This window comes from Nelumbo nucifera, chromosome 5 (genome assembly GCF_055504915.1).
Source record: "Nelumbo nucifera cultivar China Antique chromosome 5, China Antique-T2T, whole genome shotgun sequence".
NCBI lineage: Eukaryota > Viridiplantae > Streptophyta > Magnoliopsida > Proteales > Nelumbonaceae > Nelumbo > Nelumbo nucifera.
In genome coordinates, this window is record NC_142653.1 from 52179274 (window position 1) to 52199205 (window position 19932).

Here is a 19932-nt window from a genome sequence, read left to right on the forward strand (position 1 = left end):
ACCTACGCCGTACAAGATAAGTTATTGTGGTGTCAAGTGAAAATGCCAATCGGATGGCACAAAAGGAATCCATATGTGATTTTTTAATTACATGATTTAAGACATTTTTCTTTTATCCTAATTTTTTTTTAAATTTAACCACAAAAACATAATAATGCATAGATGTGATCATCATGCTAATTTTGTGGGCAATTGCTCTAAGATGGGACCCAATTTGTACTAGGTCCAATTCATTCATTTATAAACACGTGGCAGATGAAGAAGACATCCATCACAAGCATTTCCACGTTGTATAACCTTTCTTCAAATTATTCCATCTGTGTCCACGAAATCCCAAACGCCGGAAGACCCATTGATTTATTCGGGGTGTGGAGGAAGCATACTATAAGTATAGGACTAGCATTGGGCCAGACTGCGCTAAAGCCCACACCCAGCCCGTTTAGATAACGGACCTTGATTTTAAGCCTAGACCTGGCCCATAGGCCCAAAAGTTCAGACCAAATCCTAGGAGTTATGAATAGTGGTGAGCAGTAGGTTTTTTCCAGAATTGAATGGAATCGACTTCAAATCAGCCTTGAACCGCCCTATTCGATCTGTTATAAGATAGGGTCTACTTCCAAATTCTTGGAACCAACCACCATTCAGGTCGGTTCTAGGGTTTAGAGGTTTACCTTATCCGAACTAATCCAATGAACTGGATTGGCCTTAAAACCGAACTTGCTTAGAAATAAACCCCATAATATTTTTAAGGATATGAAGATTTGAGCCCAAGCACTCATAGTTATAAAAGCCATGATCTCACTTGACAATTAAGTTACTTTAAGTGATTTGATCATTTATTTTCATTTTAATATTTGCATGTGTATAATAAATAATGTAAAAGGTAAATTTTACAAAATTTAAATTATAGTGACAAATTCTCAGCCATATATTAATATATTATGATAATCTTCATATTAAATTACTCAATTTAATCAACAAAGATAATATAAGTTTTAAACTATATATATTACCGATTTATATATCATTATTGAAAATCAAAATTTTGAAGGATATGTTTCATTTTTTTTTCTTGAAGGGAGAGAGTAAAAAAGAACATATTCCATAGGTAGACCTTGGAACCGACCCTAGAACCGCCAAGGTCAGAACCAACCTTCACAGGGTAGGTTCTCATTCCAGGTTTTACCATGGAAACGATCTAAACCGACTCATTCTCACCCCCAGTTATGAATGCCAAGCAAGATAACACCCGTTTACTTACTTTTTGGAGCTGTTTGGGCATCGGAAAATTAGATTTTAAAATCTATCCTCACAGAATTCCACAAATTATGATCAAGATACCATGAATTCTTGCTAGATATAAATTATGCATAGGAATTCATCTTTACCAAACAAACAGGAAAAAAAAAAAGAAAAATTGTGGACAGAAATATATTTTATGACAAGAGTCACTTTTATGACACTAGTATAAATGAAAGTTACTGTCCAGCCTTAGCTTCTCTCCAGCTGTGGACAGTCACTTTCATTTAAATCACTAAAAATATAAGAAATATATTTTATGACAACAGTCACTTTTATGACAAGCATGCTTGCATAAAAGGCATCAGCATGTGCCCAATGTTTATATGAAAACAACTACTAAACTACATCTCAACGGTGGTGACATAAAATACTCAAGTCGAACTCTTCCATACCATACCTTGCATTTCTTTTCATAAAGTATTCTCTACCCTACATTTGACAAAACTACAAGTTTCTAGCATACTTGACCCAGAACAACTTGGGCTGTCAACAGGACTAGCTAGGGCTCTCGCTGCAGTGCAAGAAAAATTCTAATGTCAGCCCAGGCTGTCAAATTTAGACAACCAAAATTTTCTCTACTTAAATGGAGAGAAGCTAAGGTTGTATTTGATTGCATTATAATTTTATTTGCACTAGTATAAATGCATAGAAGTGCAAATGAAAATAATGTAAATTTTAGTTTAATTTTGTTTTGGGTTTTACATTTTTCTGCTTCAGATCTTATTTTATCTTATTGTACTGCTATCAAAAAATATAAGATAAAATTTAAAGCAAAAATAAATAAAAATTTACCCCCAAATCATTTGCACTATCATTACGTTGCATCAGTACAAATTTATATGCATCACAATCAAATACATCCTACCTGACCGCAGCCAGTGGGAAAAACTTTGACCATTGGGGGAAACAGGTTAGTGTCACGGGGACAATCGATGGCCTGGACGTCGCACGGGTTTCTTTCACTGTAGAACTACCCCCGTAACATTAGGCCATTGAAAATGTTCTAGGGAGTGACATGTTACCCATTCGTCACCTATTTTGTCATTTTGGTCAAAAGAGAATAGAGGGCAATTCTCTTCAAGGGCCGGGCTGGGCCAATTTCGGATCGGGCTTTGTCTCTATATTAACCTAAAACATTCAGGCCCAACAGCCAAAATTCTTACCTGGCTGTCATGTCAAACTTGGACAGCCAAAATTTTCTCCACCTAGAAAAGGAGAGATGCTAACTGACCACCTAGGTTACACCATGATGGCACATTTGGCAACATTGTAATGAACCAATTTTGTTTTCTCGGGAACAAACAAAGAACCATCTCTCCCTCCGGGAAACACTAGGATCCTTCCAATAAAATGTTTATAGCTTACTTCAGATTCCATGTAAAAGACGCCAACCATGTAAAGCAGCAAGTTTTGCAATTGGAAGAACAAAGCCCCATATTGACTTTTCATATATAAAAAGATAATATCAAATATAATAAGAAACATTGATAAAATTAACAAAAATATTCAATTGGGGGACGTCCTTTGCTCACACTTCACAGTAGTTGAAACCATTGTATTAAAAATCAGCTTGATTACCTTACCAACCTTGTATTAAAAGAAATTAATTCCCTTGCCTCACATGAGAGTGATCTCATGGGTCCATGGATCAAAACCCCTTAATTTAATTATCTCATAGTCTAATAATGGTTTCAATAAGCAAAGACACAGAGTCCTAGCCGGTGGGAATTGGGTATAACCTAGCCTTTTGTCGCCATCAATCCAGCCATTAGATGACATGTGTTTAATTCTCATTGAATTAAGACAATATTAAACCAGAGTTGGAGAATGGAGGGATAAGCTTGTGAGGGAGAGTAAAGAACTGCCCATAGCATTCATGTGAGTCACATGAAGTCACATTCTGCTAAAGAAGACTTTAAAAGAGAATAATTTTGTCCACCTAAATTGTACCACTCCAATCCGATTGCTTTAACGTTGCCGGCGAGCTTCTCTCATTTGATGTCCCCAGCTGGCCGGCAGCAACCGAGCTAGTTGACAATTGACATCTTTCTTGCAGGCTATCCCCACCTCACTTCAATTACAGGCTGAATGGTTATTTTTCTCTTACATTCTCCGAGATAATTTGTGGATCGATTTAAATTATATAATAAGGTAAAAATCTATGATACTATATCAGAAGATTTTTAACCAATCAAAGCGTCTCGTGAATTTTAATGAAAACCACACGTGATTGGTCACCTTTTTGTACAATAGCAGTTGATTGTATTTAAGCATTTTCGAAATTATAGTGGAACTCCTATAATAAATGATTGAAATATTTTATTTGAAATTGTACTAACAGTCCACATCATAGGGCAAAACATGTGGTTTTGGACTCGGATCTTCTGTTCACGCTTATCCACAATACACCACCTTCCGTGAATTGGGAATATCTCCTCCTACATAATATTATATAGAAAATGAGATATTCTCCATATGTGGCTGCAATAAATATGGGCAAGATTCTTGTGGGCAAGAGATCCAGACTTGTGATTTTCAACCACACTACAGTGGGCCCAATAGATTCAAATGCACCACATTTGTAGAAATGGCACTACTAAATACTCCCTAATGTTCATTTATTTTTAATCTTCACTTTGTGCTCTTTGTGGTGTATGAAATGTTTTAGAATGCCTCATCATTGATGATGTCTAAATTGGGTGATACATGTAATATCCCCTGAAAAAGGGTTCAAGTTCAATAGACTTATAAGAGGGTAGACACATGCCACATAGGATACAGTGGCACGGGTTATCCAGATTTTTTACTCATTTTCTCTACCCACGTTCTAGTACATTGCAATGCTGCATGTCTCACAACATAAGATGGCGATGTAGATGCAATTCAAGGTGGATAGAGTGTGGGTAGAGAGTTTCGCAATGCCTGGTCATCATTTATGTCTAAATGGGGTGGTACATGTGATATTCAACTTGGAAAAGGTCCAATAGAAGTTGTTTTAAGAGGCAAGTTTTTTAAAATCGACCCGGACAATGAATCAGTCAGAGGTCTGGTTCTCAGGTCGAATAGTCTGACTGTTTGAACCTAATGATTGGCCCGTTTTGACAAATAATCTAATTTTGAAGAAAAACGAAACTGATCACCTAACTTATTCCCAATTTTTCTGGTCTGACCATCCAGTCTGATCCGGTTTTGAAAACCATGATAAGAGGGTAAGGAAATAACACATTGGATGAAGAGGAATATAGGGTGTAATTACCCTCACCTACAAGGGTTGTAAAATCATGTGTGCACAGTATAAGCATACAAAAAGGGATTAATGTAATAACTGGAATAAATAAATAACAAATTATCACTATCAAGCCTAACAGCCAAACAACCTTTAGCATAATTGAAGCTCAGGCCTAACAGCCAAACAACCTTTAGCATAATTGAAGCTCAGTTTGGAAGGAATATAAATGTAAATATATAGCAAAATCTTGTAATTTATATGTATTTATATATTTATATTTGTATTTTGTATTTCTATTCTTTTCAAACTGAACTAAAGACAATTTACCTGAAACTGGGGATTTAGAGTATCAGAGGAGAATTAAATGGAAGGATATTAATAAAACTGAATCAGGAAATATTGGCTATAGAAGGGGAATCTTGTCTTTTTCTCAGGAACAATAAAAAAGCACCAAACACACACACACACAAGAGAATAACCAACTTAAGACTTTGATCTTCAGAGCTTAACAGACCTCAACCGCTCTCATATGGTATGAGCACATATTCGTTCCTATCATAGTCCCATGCTTTTGTCTGATCATTTCTTGATTCTTATATAAAAATCCTAAATTTTAAATCGTAAACCTTAAATTTGTAAATTCTTTTTACCAAAAAAAACGAAAAAAACTTTTAAATTCTAACTCTAAACCCTAGTCTTAAAATCTTAAATTTTAACTAAAAATGTATTTGGTCGGACACATTTCCTCCGATCAAGTAAGAGTCAATAAGTTCGTATATAGTATGGAGCTGGGGGAAGGGGAATAATTTCAACATCTGCATCTGGTTAATAGTAAGAATCCATATTCAAAAATCCAAATGTGATACAAATATACAAATGGATCATCTAAATCCAAAACAATCCAGATGTTGGAATCAGATTTTCTTTGTGTCCATTGACAGCCCAAGTGATATTTATGTCTAAGGTTTTAAGAACCGACCTGGAAATGGATGGCTCGTTTCAATGAAAAAAATTAAAAAATAAATAAAGTAAAGAAAGGTCAAAAACCATTGAATAGGTCGAACGGATCAAAAGTTTGACCACCATGGTCAGCATGTCATTGACCAATTCAATAGTTTTTTGTTAGGGATCAGGTTTGGGATAAAACAGAACCAGTTGCCTAAATGATTCCCAGGCCAAACAGTCCAACTGTCCGAGTCAATGGCAGTTTGAAAACATTGTAACAAATGGTATTTGTTTGTCTAAATGTGAGTACAAATCCAATTAAATTCAATTATTAAATAATCCAAATTTTATATAATCCATTTATAAATAGAGTATATTTAATGATTCATTTGTATCATTCTCCTTCAATTTTGCTTAACAAAGCCCATGCATCATATGGATCCTGACTAATTTTTATCTATACAAAATTAATGTATATCTATTTAGGTTTTTATTGTTAAGTCCATCTCATAAACTTTAATGCAATTTGTACAGTTGGAATAGAAACAGGGTGGAAAATGAATCAAAATTCAAGGGGCTATGGAAGTATTGGTAAATAAAATCCAAAAATTAATAAAAGTTGCTGAGTTGAACTGAAATCTAAATTTCTCTACTAAATGTTGGTTATATTTGTCAAACAGTAATGTAATGTATGCTTTTATAACAATATATGGCGTTCACGTTGAATGTCCAAATAGTGTAAATAAAAAACACAGTTTATAAAAAAAAAAATATATTTTATTCTCCAATAAGTTATCTATCAATTAAGAAAAGGATATAAAAAAAAAGAAAAAAAAAAACTAGATTGCTTAATAGTGAAAGGTATCCCCTAATTTCTAGGTTCCTAAAACAACCAATAATTAAATAAATGGGGCTGGTGTCACCTAGATAAAGATCTCCGGACATGACTCCCCCAAGGAAACAATTTTGGATTCTAATCTGTTTTTAATATGCTATTAACTCCAAAAATTCCAATATGCCTCAATTCTTTAAGCTGTGTTTGTTTGAAAGAAAATGTAGAGAAAGGAAGAGAATCGAAGTACTAAATATAGGCATAAGATTAATAACTTTCCCTTGGCTTTTTTCTCTTATTTTCTGTTAAATCAAACACAGCCTATGTGATTCAAGTTTATGAGACTCTGTATCCTTTTTTTCCTATGTTTTGCTTTATGGGCCACAAAACAGGGGTAGTTCCATCTCCTTAACCCCTCAACCCTAGTGGTACTTAGGGGGTGCAATTTGGGCAGGCCTAGCCGGAGCCTAAACTGGCCCAGCCCAAAATTTTGCATAGGCTACGGGTTGGGTTTGGGCTGGGATCAGGTCTAAGAAATTGGGTTTTTTTATTTTTTGAGTCAGGCTTAGGGCTAGTCCTTAGGTAGTTCATATCTAGCCCGAGCTCGATTCAATTATACACATTCATATATACATATGTATATATATGTAAATTTTGCATATATATATATATTATTTTAGAGTGGATTTATTAATCAACTTGAGCCCGGTCCAAACCCTAGCCCTACTTAAGTGCATCAAATTACAGTATAGGAAGATCAGGTTTGGCCTCAGACTCAGTCCAAGCTTAAGCCTCAAACCCAAATATTTGGGCTAGGCCTAAATTGACCATAAACCTAACCCAACCTATCCGACTTGCATTCCTAGTGGTAGTAGAATTTGATCCTAACTAAGAGCCAAAAATCCTACCAACCAAGCCATTAATCAGTTCAGATAGGGTTGTCCGATTCCCAGCATGAACCATGATAAGGGTTGAGAGAGCCCGATTTTGTATTCTATATATTTGTATTTATAGTCTTTTCAAATTGAGACTTAAATTTTTAACAGCTTAAAATTAATATTTAATTTAATATGTTTGTGTTTGTAAAAATAAGCGTGCAAATTTAACTTATGCCATCAACCATAAGTTTAGTTATGAAACCATGTATACAAAAACATTTATGTGTTGGCTTGTGATTGGTCATATAATGAAGTTGGCACACTTGTATTTGCACCAATTCCGACCTGAAGTTTTTTAACCAATAACAACAACCCGCATACCCATAGAGTGCATATCAGTTTATCACCCACAACCACTTCAATCACTCGCTTACTGTGCTTAGGTAACGTGGGGGAGCCCCGTGCTCCTGCTCATAAAAGCTCAATCCATACAGGCCACAGCATCCCGCATCCACAGGTGAGAATTTATGACATGTTCTAAATGTACACTGAATGCCCGTGCTTTGGGAGAGTTTTGTGGGTAATTGATACTGTTACAATTTTTTCGGGTTAGGGTTGAGATTTTGTCAAATTTTCAATATCCCAATTCAAAGCCAGAACCCAAAATAGTATAAACTGTTAACTCGGATAATTTGCACCTCTACTTACAACGTGGGGTAGTGTTATAAAAGAGAGCGGATTCAATAATCAATACTCCCAACACGAGAACAAAATCTAACTTTTAAATGCAGATAATTAAGGTGGTGTTTGAAATCAGTGCCGTTTTTTGAGAAAATGGTCCCATGTAGGTGTTATGTTAAAGAAAACGGTGCTGGAAGCAACACCTTACTTAGTACCGCTTTTTCAGAAAAACGTTGCTCTAGATCACATCTTGGAAATTGAGAAAGTATAGTCTGAAGCAACATCGTTTTTTGGGAAAATGATGTATTGCTGCCAACAATACAATGACACAATGACATGGCATCATCTTTGACATTAGATAACAAGATCAATGTTGAAAATGTTGCTGCCGGTATTGGTACCAAACAAAACCACTGTTGTTTTTTTCAGAAAATAGTGCTTACAACTTTACATGCCCATCACCCATGCCAAATACCTACTAAGGCTTCATTTGGCATGTCTTTCCATACGTAGCTTGACAATTTATTTTTTGGTCTTTTTCTATTTGGTTGGAAAAAAATATAATTACCAAAAGATGATGTTTGGAAAATATGTGCAATATCCATTTTAAAGTATTTTCAAAAAACTCCAAATAGAACTTTTCGACTTTTTTCATCGTATCTTTGTACAACCAAATGATCTTCAAAAAACTAAAATCTTACTACAAAAACTTAGTCTTTTGGCTGTTAGATATATTGGAAATTTGAAATATCATTCAAAAAAAGACTTGGCAAACGGAATCTAAGGTTTACTTTAATAAATAGATAATTCAGATTCATATGAGACGATATTTTTTTAATGAATTTCCAATGTAATCACCACCGTTCTTATGTTGACCGATTAAGGACATGTGGAACCATTGACTAATTCGGCTAGCTTCAAGTCTCCTTGGAAGATTTTAAATCTCACTCGTGTTCTCCACGTGTTCGGTTTCTATAAATTTAGAAAACCCGAAACCTATCATTTTTACACAGCTGTAGAAGTAATTACCTCACCAGCTAGTTTCCAGCTGGAGAAAAGAATATCTCTGGAATTTCATGGAATGACGATATTACCCTGAACCTCCAATAAAGAATCAACCTGTTGTTCTGGTATTATATAATTTTATAAGGGTATTTGCGTCAAACTATTTAGCTACAAACAGAATACGTGCTCACGGTTTTAGAATCTAAAATTCGTAAAGATTCTTCGTCTGAAAAGATCCTCCAAGATCCCTCGATTCCAGTTGTCTTCTCTTTAATACCACAAGCCGTCTTTAGAATCTGAACAATCTTTATTTTTACCGTGGATCCCACAATCAACGGCTTTTGATAAATGTCCTACCATCTAATAAATACCCTTTTATCCATCGAATCACCAAAATAAATCTCTACAAATGTCGAGCTGAGTACTCACTGTGTATGTGTATTCGAGATTTCGAGGCAGGGAGGTTCTGTTTCTGTTTCAGAAATGGCGGCCAGTGTAGTGCCGATAGCCTACCAAAACAACACATCGTCAGTGCCGGACTGGCTAAACAAAGGAGACAACGCATGGCAGTTGATATCGGCGACGCTGGTCGGGATGCAGAGCGTGCCGGGTCTTGTCATCCTCTATGGAAGCATAGTGAAGAAGAAATGGGCAGTCAATTCAGCTTTCATGGCGCTCTACGCCTTCGCTGCCGTCTTAATCTGCTGGGTCACCTGGGCTTACAAGATGTCTTTTGGTGATCGTCTCCTCCCATTCTGGGGCAAGGCCGGTCCTGCTTTAGGCCAGAAGTTTCTGATCAGACAAGCGAGGTTGCCGGAGACGACGCAGTTATACCATAATGGAACCGAGGAGACGGCTACGATTGCACCGTTTTATCCTATGGCGTCCATGGTTTACTTTCAGTTCGTGTTTGCTGCGATTACAGTGATTTTGCTAGCTGGGTCGCTCCTGGGTAGAATGAACATCAAGGCTTGGATGCTTTTCGTCCCGCTCTGGCTCACCTTTTCTTACACAGTCGGTGCTTTCAGTCTCTGGGGCGGTGGATTCTTGTTCCACTGGGGCGTCATGGACTACTCCGGCGGCTACGTCATCCACCTCTCCTCCGGCATCGCCGGCTTCACGGCAGCTTATTGGGTTAGTATTAATTGCTGAATCTCATCGAATCATTAATTAAATTGTGGGGATGGAATTGGTCGTCTGGACTTGATGACTTGAGTCTGTTTACAGGTGGGACCGAGATCGACAAAGGACAGGGAGAGGTTCCCACCGAACAACGTTTTACTGATGTTGGCCGGTGCAGGGTTGCTGTGGATGGGTTGGGCTGGATTCAACGGTGGAGATCCTTACACGGCGAATATTGACTCGTCCATGGCCGTACTGAACACAAACATCTGTGCAGCGACGAGTTTGCTGGTGTGGACTTGCCTCGATGTCATCTTCTTTAACAAACCTTCGGTGATCGGAGCCGTCCAGGGAATGATCACAGGGCTTGTCTGTATCACGCCCGGTGCAGGTAATGCTGTTGTTTCTTTTTCTTTTGTTTTTTTACTACCTAGGATAGTGACCCGGGAGATCTGTTTCCCATTGGAAGGCGTTTCTCGGGAAATCCGTTCCCATTTCCCAGGGAAATGGAAAAGATGTGATTTCCGTAAATTGTGGGACTTTTAAAGAATGCAGCTCGACGAGTTGCCGTTGGATCGGGTTGAGGACAAAGTGACAACCCAGAGCCCGAGGCAAGCCAGCATTTATTCAGAGTTTATCCAAACCAACCCGAGTCTAAATTTCAGTTATCAAATGTTGGGTATAGAGTACAATCGTCAATCGGGGCCTGCTTGGGCCGGTTCAATCGGGTCATGCTGGGTTCGAACATTGTGAAAGCTCAAAAGCAGATAGCATTCTATTCTGCTCTTGTGCCTTTCTATTCGAAAACGATTTCATTTTATTCAATCAAAGAGTAGAAAGAAGTACTTTTATGTAAATCTAAAAGTACTTGTATGTGAGATTTTGAAAACCCAAATCGTTTCCTTCATGTATTCACATCAAGCACTTCTCAAGAGTTTTTGACAACATCACAAAATTTGTACATTGTTTTTGGGTTTCTGGGGGCTAGGGGTCCGGTTGAACCGAATGGATTAACCATTTTCTTGTGTGAGCACTGAGCAGTAATTAGGTTTTTACACATGGCACAACCATCCCTTTGAGTATTGCTTTTCTACTTAGACTGAAGCAATGAAGAGGAAGAACTTTTCCTTTGGAGCTGATGTGTTACAGTTTGGGCCTCCAATCACAATCAAACTAACTTTTAAGTTTTAAATAGCTCACACAAGCAAGCTTCCTCTGTGATTATTATATTTATACATATTCATAAACAATATCTTGTAATATTATCTAATTAAGAGATCTAGAAATAAGTGTGTTAGCTGATTTTAAATTTGACTTGGTAAGTTTGATTAATAAATGTGAGGTGTCCATTTGTACCTTTCTTGTTCTTCTGATTTAATTAGTCAAAATGAACCAATGTTTTCAATCTTGGGAAGTGAAATTAGGGATTCCATTAGTTTATTTGAACCCCAAGAGGCCAACAACCCTCAAGGGGGATGCACCCGTAGAGAGCCTCTAATTACAGCCCAGTTGTACCCATCCCATATGATCTATCAAAAAAAAAAAAACAAATCAACCAATCCCATGGGCTGAAGTGGAGATCTCCGGCCAATACTGGCGAGGTGCGGCGACCACCAAAACAACAGTGCACGTAAATCAGGTTTTAGTGTCAATTACTTGGCTGATTTGCTCATAAGACTCATAGGTCATTTCCCTAGAAGCAAATTTTCTCATTCTTTGTGTATTATGTGAAGAAAGTTTTGAACGTATCAGCTTCTGTCCTTGTTCTATCTCGTTTTCTGCTCAAGAAATTCTTGGTAAGTTGAGCTCAGAGTTGTGTCAAGGGCCCCATAATGAACCAACCTCCTTCCAGTAATTTTCCTTCAAAAATACTGACTTGCATGGGGTAAGTGGGACCCGATGTTTTAAAAATAAACTCAGAATCAGAACCGTTTTGGCCACCGTTTTTTGGGTCAACGATTTGATCATCTGATTTGAATGGATAGTACATTCTAATAAAAAATTTAAAAGAATTAAAAAAAAAGTAATTAAAATTAAAAAACAGTCAAAAACCATTGTATAGGTTAACGGGTTGACAGTTTAACTGCCTGGATCAATGAATTATTAATCAATTCAACAATTTTTTACCAAAAACCTGATTTAGAGTAAAATAGAACCGATTGCCTGAATGATTATCAGGCCGAAAGATCCGACCATCTAAGTCAAAGGTAGTTCAAAAACACTGCCTGGGCTTGAAAAATGAGCTAGTTCCTCCCATGCAATTAATGACTCGCTCCATTTTTTTCTTTTTTTCAATTTTGAATTAGGGAATGCCTGTGGTTGGACCAATGTGATGTTCTTTATTTTATTTTTAGGTGGAGATGTGATGTATGGTTAACGACCATAGCCATTATCTGCTTTTGGTCAGCTTAGAATTTTTCTCTTTTAGATAATATCTAATTATCTTTTAGGAAAAGCAACAATAGTCAATTAGTTCCATCCTGATTTCTCAGGGAATACTTTGTTTCATTCAATTTAGTAGTATATTTATTGATTCTCCTTAGTAAGGTTCTAACCGGTGAAGTTAGTAATTCTAGTTCCCACTGAGATGGGATCCAATTAATCCCACCTTCTCTCTCTCCCCCTGGGTAGTGGGTACTACCTAGTTTGTCTAGCAATATAATAATATTAAAAATATTAATAATAATAATTCTACCATTTTTTGCTACCAATTCTACCCTTTTATTAAATCTTATACAGTGGATCATTTAACACATGGTTTTCAAAATTGGACTAGATTGGACAATCAGACCGGAAAAAGCTCAAAAGGTCAAAACTGTGTAGGCCTTTGATAGTGGGTACTACCTAATTTGATGTCACCATGGGAATTTGGATCATCATAAAGGTCAAAACTCAAAAGCATGATTCCGTATAAGCAAAGCCAGATTACAAACATTGAGATATGTTTTCATTCTTTCTTGTGTAGGCCTTGTTCAGGGATGGGCTGCAATTATCATGGGAATATTATCAGGCAGCATTCCTTGGTTCACAATGATGGTCGTCCACAAGAGGTCGAAGTTGCTTCAAAAGGTCGATGACACCCTCGCAGTGTTCCACACACATGCCGTCGCAGGCTTCCTAGGAGGTCTCACCACCGGAATCTTTGCTGAGCCAGAGCTGTGTGCACTCTTCTTGGCAGTGACCAACTCTAGGGGTGGAGTCTATGGGGGTTCTGGTGGGGTTCAAGTCCTCAAACAGATTGTTGGGGCTGGTTTCATCACTGGCTGGAATGTTGTGATTACTACAATTATATGCTTGGCAATAAAGTTGGTGATGCCTCTGAGAATGTCGGAGGAGCAACTGTTGATCGGAGATGATGCAGTCCACGGCGAAGAAGCCTACGCGCTGTGGGGCGATGGAGAGAAGTATGACTCCACCAAGCATGGCTGGTATTCTGATGACACTACACACAATAAAGTGGCCAGTGGTGTTACTCAGATGGTCTAGGTTTAAAGAGAAGTGGGTGCTTCTTGTGAATTATAATAGGAGATATATAGTCAAATTCATGTTCATAAGGTCGGTGATGATTTGTAGGGGTAAATTAATTCTTGTTCATATGTTTATAAGTTGCACTGAATTTTTGAGTTGATAGAATGATGCTTTGAGGGTTTCATAGTGTTGTTGGTTTCAGATTTGTTTTATGAGGACAATCAATTTGGAATCCATGATAAAGTTCTCGAGCTAAGATTCAAAGGGCTAAGAGCTGCAAAGGGATTCCAAAGGAATTCAGATTGGATCTTGAATAGCATTATTAAGTTAAACTCAAAATGATAAAAAGAAAAAACATATATTATTAATAGAATAAGCTGAAAATAATAACTTTGATATATATTGTATATCATGAACAAAACGAATAGAACATAAATTGTTTATAACTTGAACCTACTGATCATTGTAAAAGCATAATATTTAAATCAATTTTAATAATAAATACAATATAAATTTTGAGTATATAAACATAAATATTTAAATAAAATCAAATTGGATCAGATAGGGATCATATTCAATCAAATTACGAAGGGGTCGAATTAGGATCACCCTTAACTGGATCGAATTTGAATTCGAACTTTGGACAAAGGAAAACCATTTGCAGCTCTATTAAGGATGTGGTTAGGTACCCTCTTGAGCTGCATTGTCTCCATGTACAGAGGCCTAATCACATGTTATAAATGGAATAGACCCAAAAATTCATCTGGATTTTTTTTTCTTTGGAATGACCTCAATTGTGGGTGGAGAACTCTAAAACAAAACAAAAAAAAAAAAATGAAGTCAGTTTTCTGATCTTCTGTATGTGTGTGATCACTTCTGTAAGACCCCTTATGATGGTTTTGATCTTTCTATAATTAAGATAGAGAATTTTAGACAACTCTTTTTTTTTTCTTGAAGGACAATTTCAGATAACTCATTCTCTTTCTTGTAACTTGGATTCTCTTGAAACTTCAATCACATTTTGGAGCAGACCAGTTTTGTCCAAGTGAACAACCATGGAAATTAATCTAGTGGCTCCACACCACTCAAAGAAAAGGACAAAACCATGGGGGTACTTTTATTGACACAAGTATCCCTGCCGCATTGTCCTTTGCCATAGATGCAGTGATGTACTGAAGTAGACCTGTTCTAGTTGCCTCAAACGAGATTCCAGTGTGAAAACTTTGTATATAAGTCAGAAAAAGATGTCTAATTACACCACGTTCAATATTTAATTCAGTCAGTTGGGATAAATAGAAGATAACTGGTCCAAAATTTCCAAAAATAATTAATGGTCAGCTTGGAAAGAGTACAAATGCATATATATATATATAATATAAATACATACAAAATAATATAAAATATAAGGTTTTGCTCTCTATTTGTATTCCTTTTAAACTGAGCTTAAAGGATAAAAAAAGTTATAAGGTATCCTTAAGATGTTTTTTTGAAAAACTCAGGGTATCTTTTAAGTCTTTTACCCTTATTAAATGTAGAGTAATTTCAAGATCGACATCAAGTTTTCAAATTCTAAGGGTCCATTTGGCATATTTTTCTATGCGGCCTTTTGGTTGTTTATAAGCTAGGTAGATCGATTTTCGATCTATTTCTGTTTGGCATATGGAAGATCTAGCTGCCAAAAGCCAGAACACCAAAAAGACATGAAAAGCCTATTTTGGGCTGATTTCGGGTAACTCCAAGTGAAGCTTTTCGTGTTTTTTGCGTTTTATTTTCGTGCGCAAAGACACAAAAAGGCATGCATCTACCAAACGTGCTTTGAACTATTTAGATCTTCATGCAAAAGCTCAATGCATCTTTTGATTGTCAGAGCTATCAGAAGATCTTCTCAAAAAAACATACCAAACAGAATCCTTCAAATGTCTTCTTTGTATCCCTCTATGAAAAGACTCTTCTCGGGAGATGTTGATTGATCCCTAAACAGATTAAATAAAATCAGATAGGTTGATTCAAATTTAATTCAATTTTATTCGGATTCATATCAGATTCAATTAATTGAAGTTGGATTGCAATCGGATATTTTCTTTTCTTTTTTTTTCTTTTCTTTTTCGCAAAAGGCAATCGGATATTGATTAGCATTAATAAATTAAAGTGAAAATGCTCAAAATATTGTCTTATTAATATAATAAATTAGAGATAAATTTAATATTGTATTTAATGAACAAAATGAATTGAAAATCAACTTGTTTGGAACCTAAACCTAATATATAACATCCAAAACAACTTTAGTACTACGTATATTAATACAAATTCTAAGTATATAAGCATATATACTAAAATCAAATTGAATGGGATAATATAGGATTGTATAGGAATAGATTCATACTCAATCCAAACATAAATTCATTGAATATTTTATCATCCTTAACAGGATCAAGTTCGAAATCAAATAAAAGGATACCATTTGCAGCTCTAATCTTGGTAGAGTTGAGGTTCAAATAGGATTCAAGTTGAGACGATCCGGCACCAAACCCATTGGGGTGGGGGTGGAGGACATGTAATTTTGAGATAATTATAGAACGGTGGCAGGGAAACCAAGAAGAAGAAGAAGAAAAAGAAGTTCATCGGTCACATTGTTGCAGCAGTTCACCGGTCACCACTTGTACTATATTCCTCTCTGATTCTCTCTTGCTCTCTCCTTCTATCTAGCTTCTCATCTAGACCTGGCAAAAAGTTGACTCAACTCCCGAACCAGCTCAATCCAACCCGAAAAAACAGGGTTAGGGTCTCATATTTAGTTACCCGAATGTGAAAATGACCCGATTTGACCCAATTCAAAAAAAATCGGACTGGGTTGGGTTCGGCAATGGGTCAACCCGCTGACCCAATTGTCAAGTCTAATTGGGACTATTTATGCATTGTTAGAAGTTTCTACTCTTTAATTTTTTTTCTCTTTAATCTTTACTATTTATTATTTGCTCTTTAAATTGTTAAATGTTCAAGTTTTTTATTTTATACTTGAAAGTTTAATGTTAATTCTTTTAATTTTGATATTTTTCATGTAATTATTCTTTATTTTTTTTAATTTCAATTATTTTTTGGGATGATCCAAATTGACCCATGGGTCAAACTCTAACCCGAACATTTAGACAGTGTTTGGTTTGAAGGAAAAAGTAGGGAAAGGAAGGGAAAGGTAGGAAAATCTTAACAAAACATGTATAGGTTTCTCTACCTTTCCCTACTCTTCACCTCAAACCAAACATAAAATTAGGGATAGGGTCTAACATTTGACAATCCAACCTAAAATTCAATCCAACCCAAAATCAACTCAAAGTACCTTGACCCAACCCGAACCCGACCCACCCAACCCAATTGCCAGGTCTATCATCTGTTCATTTTTTCTCTTTTTTCTCTCAAATGTTAGTAGTTTTTCCTCACCTTTTGTGATTCAAAATTCTCCACCCTTTTCCTCTCTCTCTCTCTTCGCTCTATCTCAACTATCTAAGAGAGCTCAGACTCAGAGATCGTATTTTGTTAATTTCTCAAAAAAAAATCATTTTATGTTTAACCTGTGAACCATTTTTCAGGTCAAAAAATTCGACAGTTAAATCAGGTCAAGAGTTTGTTCATCAAATCAATATGTTTTTTATATTTTTTTTATTTTCATAATAATGGGTCAGTGATAAACAGAACTAGAATTGTAGTCAGTTTTTAAGTGGAACGGTTTGACCACTCAAGTCAACGACCGTTTTAAAACATGCCTCAAATATCATAACCCATCTATTTCACCAAGACATGGGTTTTGTTCGTGGATTGGATCAAAATCAGTTGTGGCTCCCCAAATCGGGTTCAACATTTCTATTTAATTTAGGCTCCGGGCATTCTTTTCGTACGGTATATCGATTATTTACGAGCCTGAGAGACCATGATACCTAATGATTAAGTCTTTTTTTTATTTGGTTTGCAGTAGATCTAACCACCAAAAGATATTCGTCGAAAAGATGTAAGAAGTCTAAAATACACTCGTTTTAGGAAATTTCAAATGAAACTTTTGTGTTTTTCTTTTTTTTTCTATTTGTCTTCATACGAAAAAATACATATTAACCAAACGGGTTTCAAGCTGCTTAAATCTTAATACAAAAAATCAATATATCATTTTATTGTCAAAATTACTAAAAAATATTTCCAAAAAAGCTTACCAAACGTGCCCTTAACAAAATCAGATAAACTTTTTTCTTCTGCAACACATTACACACCCTATCCTCTTAATAATAAAAGATTAATAAAGGATAATGGAGTAGGCGCATCCCATTACCCGTTGACATCTTTTTTTCTCTTCTTTGATGCAAAACATCCTTTCCTTCTTACATAAATAACTTATAAGGGTAATGAATAGGTCACATTTCATTACCCGTTGACACCTTTTCCTCTTTTTCCCTTTTTTTCTTTCTTTTCCCATCTTTCTAACACCTTAACAATAAAACACTGAAAAAGGGTAATGGATTAGGCACATCCCATTACGCATTACCCCTTTACACACTATCCTTCTTTATTAAGCCTAATAATAAAAAACTAATAAAGGGTAATGGATAAGGCACATCCCCCATTTTTTTATGAGGGTAAAATATAAAAATCCTCTCCTATGTTTTCTCACAATCATATAAACCCTCATGTTTTTAACCTTTCATAATTTTGAGAATTCCATGTATTAGCTTTTTCTAAAAAATAAATGTTGACATAACTTTGTCCGCATTGGTTAACCAAAGATACCTTCACCATAAAGTCAATTTGAAAACACTGGCACAATGTTAGAATTTCGTAGTGCGTCGATTGAATTGTGCGAGTGTGACTACCAAAGATAAAGTTGATCAACTCTCCAGAGTCTTACCAAACAACTACTTCTTGGCATTTTGGATTTCTCAGCTCATGTAACGCCATAAGCCACTACGTGAAAACCCTCCCAAACTTTGGACCAGATTAAGAGCTTCAAAATCAATGGATGCTTGAATAATGTGCTTTCTAGCGAGATTTCAACAGCATTTTAAGAGCTCAATAAAAAGTTATATGCCGTCCTTCCTAAATTCATCAATGGTTTGCCATAACTATATAGGCTTTGCAACTTTGGGTAGGGAGCCAAGTTTTAGCTGAACTCAAGCTCAATCCTAAGAATTTGGCCCAAGGCTCAAGCTTAGCCTAAGTCGAAGGCCAAAGCCCATATTAAAACTTGATGCATTCAAGTTGGACTCAGGCTTGGTCAGGCTCAGATTGGTCAATCAACTTAAACTAAAAATTTATATACATGTATATATATATATATATATATATATATGTATGGTTTATTTAAAATCATTATGCATATATGCGTTATACATACAAAATTAAAAAGCCCAAAATTTTAGTCCCAGCCCAAACCAAGGACCAAAAATTTAAACCCAACCTATGTAAAATTGCAGGCTTGATCAATTTGGGCTTGGATTGGGCCCACCCAACTTGCAGCCCTAGCTTTGGGGAAGCAATTTTACTAAAAGTATTCCTCAAGGGCTTGTAAAGAATGTTGTAGTTCCTAGATTTGTTGTCCAACAAGTACAATGAAATTCTCCTGCTTAATCTGTATTTGGGATAAACAAAACAAGTCTCACTCTCTCAATAGTCACAAATGGAAGATCAGGTCCAAGACACAAATAGTCCAAGCCATGGTTTGGAGAAAACCAAGCCTGTGAGGTCAAAGAGGACTCCCAAGCCTAAGCAAATCTTGATACTTGAGTCCCTCTTCAATAATGGAATGTTTAACCCTTTTTTTCCTAAAAAATATGATATTAGTATTAACTTTCGAAGGTCTTACAACTATATTATATTTATAGGTTTCAAAGGCTAATTTATAAGCAGCAGTATTTTAGTCACTACAACTATAGTTGAAAGTAACAGATTCAAAAGTTACCAACAGCTCTTGTATAGCTTCTTTCAATGGTTTTACTGACCATTCTACTTCCATCCCTACTAATAGGCTATCTACTATCTTCTTGGCATCTAAAAAACAGTTAAAGAAGATATCTTCAGCTCCTTTGTTTTTGTAATTCATCAAGGACAGCCCAACATTCAACTTGTAAACTTCCAAAAGCTCGAACTCTTCTACTAGCAACATAGAGAAAGTCATTATTATCAGAGAGGAAAACCAAACCAGTTGCCACCACACTTGTCTCTAGCATGAAAGATCCATCAATGAACAGTTGAACCTCTGCTGGGGAATTTTGAGGTCGAACTAAGTGTTGGGGGGGTATTATACTCCCCCTATGGTCGGAGGTAATTAACATATACTGATGAGCCTGTTTAAGCAGAAGGATTGGATGTAGAACTTGTAAGCCATGAACCATGGCATTTCTCATGTCCCCAATGAGTCAAAATAGAATTAGAAATTAACTTGGCAATATAAATTTGTTTTTCTTCTTTTGGTAGTTGAGCCAACACATGGTCAA

The 19932-nt window shown here is 36.0% G+C and overlaps 1 protein-coding gene across 1 annotated transcript; it reads left to right on the top strand.

Moving 5' to 3' along the window:
- Positions 1-9267: 9267 nt before the first annotated feature.
- On the top strand, positions 9268-13625 carry LOC104596709 (ammonium transporter 3 member 1-like). Its single transcript, XM_010257967.3, has 3 exons — positions 9268-10006; positions 10100-10385; positions 12960-13625. Exons 1-3 carry the CDS (start codon positions 9356-9358, stop codon positions 13478-13480), a joined length of 1458 nt encoding a protein of 485 aa, XP_010256269.1. The 5' UTR covers positions 9268-9355; the 3' UTR covers positions 13481-13625.
- Positions 13626-19932: the final 6307 nt, after the last annotated feature.